The 4,961-nt window shown below is 44.3% G+C and overlaps 1 protein-coding gene across 1 annotated transcript; it reads right to left on the reverse strand.

The window, feature by feature from the left end:
* Window positions 1–2,435: 2,435 nt before the first annotated feature.
* LOC148132693 (endogenous retrovirus group 3 member 1 Env polyprotein-like) lies at window positions 2,436–3,611 on the reverse strand. The gene has a single exon (XM_087952848.1). It carries the CDS (start codon window positions 3,609–3,611, stop codon window positions 2,436–2,438), a length of 1,176 nt encoding a protein of 391 aa, XP_087808974.1.
* Between the last annotated feature and the right edge of the window lie 1,350 nt (window positions 3,612–4,961).

Below are 4,961 nucleotides of genomic sequence, written 5' to 3' on the forward strand. Positions count from 1 at the left end.
AATGATAAATAATAATACATTAATTATTCAAGTACAGATTATATCTCAGCCTTCCTCAAAGGAGATGAGTATGGAATGTCTTGATGGGTATTACTCAATTCCCATTTTCCTTACACATCTTAAGAGATTGATGAAGTGATTGAGAGGAACCAAGGAAGGAAATCTGTGAGTTTGATCTGGGTCATCTGAACAGATCTGAGACTTCAAAGAGCATCATGTAGTGTTTCCATTAGGATACCTAGAACTCATGGAAGAGACAAAATCTAGAAGATTCATTTTTCCATGATAGATATAGGTGTAGTTCTCAACTTATGACCTATGTGAAAAAGGGAACATATGACCGAGATCTGAAGTTGCGACCATGCCATCCAGCCTGTAGTCATGTGGCCACAATTTGGGTGCTTGTTAACACAGCCTCATTTAGAGCCAATTGCAGCATTCTAGTCAGGTGATTGTGTTTTATGATGTTTGAGAAAACTAGCACTTCCCATTTTCAGCAAAACAGCGCTATAGCAAACAATGGGTTTACTTAATGATCATGACACTTGCTTAATGACCATGGCATTTGTAACTACAACCACTTGTTTGCTTAATGGCCACCAAAAAAAAGTTGACTTATCTTTTTCAGAACATCATAGTACAAGGAGCTTTTGAAGGATATGTTTCTATTCCTGTGAATTTTTTTCTTCGTTGTACATGTCATTGCCTGTTTCTTTCATAGTGCCATCTCTTTCACAGTTGATCTTAGCCAAATTTCAGTATTTTTCCCTTTTCCTTCCTTGATTGGAAAAGTGCTGATCAGCTCAAAAAGATTATTTGCTGTTATGCATATGAGAGAAGTGAAGGATGCATGCCACTACATGGAATGCTTAGTACATGGTTTAATGCTGAATAGGGAGTAGATAAAGATATGTGATTCTTCCAGGTCCCCCATTGCTTAATATATATCACTCACGCCTTTGTCATCCCTCAGCTGGACTACTTGAATGCGCTTTACATGAGGCTGCCCTTGAATAATATTTGGAAGTTACAATTGATAGGGAATCTAATGGCAGGCACAGTTCTAGAGGCTCTTAGGGTGGCATATGTAAAACTGCTGCCAGTTTTCTTCCAGATACAATTCAAAGTGTTGATTGTTACCTTTAAATCCCTTTATGGCATGGCTCAAGGGTATCTAAGGAACTATCTCACCTCAATGTGATTGGCCCATCCCACTCACTCTAGCAAAAGAGGCCTGCTTTGGATCCTATCTTTCATCGAATTTTGCCTGCCTCCCTCCCTCCCTCCCCCCTTCCTTCCTTCCTTCCTTCCTAAAACTGTGGAAAAATGTTTACAAACATATGTGCAAAAATATACACAGGGTAGCCAAGGGAAACCACCAACAATCTGTATCTGTGTGTAAAACAGAGAAGAGAGGCTTTAATATGAATCAAAAGGAACATGTGGACATCTGTTAGTGGGATTGATCAATTTCCTAGAGATATGGTGGGTTTTCCTTCAGTGGTAGGTTGGTGGATAGATATACTGGGGATACTTTAATATGGATTCCTACACTGAGCAAGGGTTAGACTTGATGGTCTGAATAACCTCTTCTAAGTCTTACGAGCCTTTTGTCAATGCTGAATTAAAGTATGAAAATTATACTGCTGGGAAATTTGCTGCTGCCATTGGAGATCCACATCCTGCTTCTATTGACTCAGTTATTGAATAGCGCTCTCTTAATTATGTGTGTGCAGTTTGCAATAAGCAAAGTCATTGGTTGAGTCCTCTTGTAGCAGCAAATCATGTTTCCAAAACAGCACTCAAGACCACAAAAAGGTGGAAGAATACAGGTTTATTTGCGCAAAGCATCCAGAGCATTAGCATGACAAATTCTGAACCCCCAGCTACACCTGGGATGGTTCTTTTAGATCTCAGCATAGGCCTGGGCATTCATCTTCAGCATGATTACCAATTATGGTTAACTGATCATACACGATTATACAGAAAACATAGAAAAAAACATCCTGTTCTAAGGGGAAGTGGAAAGAGGATATGATAAGCATCTTTTACTTACTCCTTTATCTTACACCACCAGTTATTTTCCATGCCCACCCTTGTTTCAGCAACAGCTTAGTCTCAGTTCCCTGAAACCATAGATTTCTTAATATTGCAGCAAGCAAGAACAAAGGCAACTGTGACCTTTGGCTGGATGTGTGCTATGACCTATATGATTAATAATACCATTATTTTATATGTCTCTCTGGTCTTGCTTCATTCCCCCCTTTGAAACTTCACCTTAATTGATAGATTTACTGTGCAGTTTCATATTCCTGATTGGGCTGGTATAGGGGAAGGAGTTTCTCATATGTGTTTGAGGGGTCTTGCGTCCACAAGGCCATTACCTTTTCGGTTGTTTTCTTTTTGACAAGGAGCGAAAGGCTACTGGAAATGGTTCATACAAAGATAGGAAGGACACAAGGCAGGATTAAACAGCCAGCAGCAATCATCCCAATAAGCGCGACAATGGCCTGTAGGCCAGGTAATTTAGGGAACCAGGAACCAAAAAGCTCACCAAAATCCAAGCCTTTCCATTTTTGAACAGGGACATGGGCAAGATTCTCAATGCGCCTAGCCCGTTGTTCGATGAACTCACTTACATCATCAAATTCCAGGCAGCAGTTAGTGAAGTTGAACTTTCCACACACCCCTCCCTCAGCTGCCAAGAGATAGTCCAATGCCAGATGGTTTTGATAAATGGCATCTCTAAACTTTCTTTGCTGGGCGGCCAGAGTGCGCAGAGACTGGGCAGTTTCATTGGCGATCAGCTCAAGCACTGCCTGAAGCCTAATAATGCGATTCAGCATATATATAGGGGTACGGTATCCCCAAGACCCATCCGCTGCCCACATGGGCTTTTTATAGTACTGAACAATTCTCTCTAGGGGCCACTCGTCGTCCTTCCAGTCCCCTATCTTGTAGGGTCTGGCGGTCTGCAGTTTTCTGCCCTGCCATAGATTAGCATTCAATGCCTGGGGTATGTTTAATGGCATCATAAAAAAAGAAGGATTAATAATCCCCAGCATACAAGTGCCTTTCCAATTAGAGGGGAGAGAGCTATAGGCCACATCCCCACATAGCCAATGTACTCCAGGAGGGGCTTCAGTAGCGTTCTCCAGGGAATACTTATCAGCCCAAAAGGTGTTGTTTCTATTTGGCCAGTAGTCCCATGCTTTCATGGAGTGATTCCATTCATGTACTTCCAAACACTCTGTTTCACCTACTAAGGGTACTTTTCCCTGCGTATTGGCGAGGCACCAGTGAGCGACTATGGGGTTAGTCAATTCCCACCACGAAAGAGGCTGGTGAGGTGGCATTGCCGTGAGATTATAGGGTATGGAATAGTTCCATTCTTGATCCCCAATTTTGGTTCCCCCACAGATGTAACAGTTAGTAACATTAAACGTATGGGCTATGGTGGAGGCCAGTTCGAGGAACAGATTTCGTGCCTCATGTGAGGGCTGGAATTCAATATCCACCTCCTGCCAAAATTCAGAGAAATACCTCGAGTGAGAATTAGGTGCAAGCCGTCTAGTTTCTACAGACAAGTGAATGATGCCCCCAGGGTCCATTCCTTGCGCATATAATCTGATTCCCAAAGTGGGCCATACTTAGCAATCCACGTTTGGGGATCAGGTATAGTGATGTTAACCTAATTGCAGTTATAAAGAGAACAATCTTTGGACTGAAGCACCTGAGATATCTGAAGATTAATCCCTCTTCCTGAGGATATATATGTGGCTCAGAGGGCACACTTCCTCTCGGCAACATTACCACTGCAATCCCATTTTCCCTTCTCCCCAGGGAATTGGTAAGGGCAAATGTATACCTCAGATTGGGAGTATGTCCTATGCCAGGACAAGGAAGTTCCACATGAAGTGGGCCATTGGGACACCTTGCAGACATCAAACAGGAAAGTGCCTGGGCTATTAGGTGTCAGAATTCGTGTTTGAGCAACGATCGGACCGTTGCTGTCACCCCGACTTCTGACGACCAACCAGGTTTGGGCAGGTTGTACCCTGGGGTCAAAGCATTCATTCCTTTGCGGACAGATGGAGTACCAGGTCCCATTGTAGCAACAGGGGGTGGGAGTCATTGGACACGTGTAGTGAGTCTGGTATATCAAGGTAGTCCGGATCTCCCTTCCCCTCAATACTGTTTTAAGACATGCAGTGCAATTGTTAGGACATAATGGGTCCAGGTCATTTGGGACCCGAGTTGATCTAGTGGGGGTTCTTTTTCCCTCCTTGTCTGGGCCTTGGGGCTTAGGTAGTTTGGGTGCCCTCGGCGGCGGAAGAGTGGCATGGAATTTGGGGTTCTTCCAAAAGGGAGTGGGTATGGACCCATCCTCAACATAGCATACGAGACCCTGATTTCCCATGCATCGCTTTATGGACCTGCTAATTCGTACCGTACCCGTGCATTTGTCCCAGGGGGTAGTGGTTCGGCTTCCCATACTTCGTTTAGAGTGACCACTGCATAGCCTGCCTTTCTCATTCCCTCCTGCAGGTAACTGGTCCCATCTGTGAATAAGGTGTAGTCCGGGGCGTGCAGTGGTACATCCGTCATGTCAGGGCGACTGACATATGTTTCCTCAATGGTGTGGATGCAATCGTGAACCAGTTCCGTGTCAGGTTCGGGCAATAATGTGGCCGGGTTCAAGATGGTGGATTGGGTAAGAGTGATCATGGGGTTGTGTGTGAGAAGTCCCTGGTACTTAAGCATGCAGGGGTTGGTCAACCACAAGTGGCCTTTCATCTCCAAGACCGATCTAAGAGCCTGAGGGGTAAAAATAGCCAGTTGTTGACCAAAAGTCAGCTTGCTGGCCTCCTGGGTCAATAGGACAGTCTCCGCCACCGCCTTAAGGCAAGCGGGCCATCCCTTGGCTACGTTGTCGAGCTGCTTAGAAAGATATGCCACTG

This window comes from Notechis scutatus, chromosome 1, assembly GCF_049901735.1.
Source record: "Notechis scutatus isolate UNSWTSFEM ecotype Mainland chromosome 1, rNotScu1.2, whole genome shotgun sequence".
NCBI classification, from domain to species: domain Eukaryota; kingdom Metazoa; phylum Chordata; class Lepidosauria; order Squamata; family Elapidae; genus Notechis; species Notechis scutatus.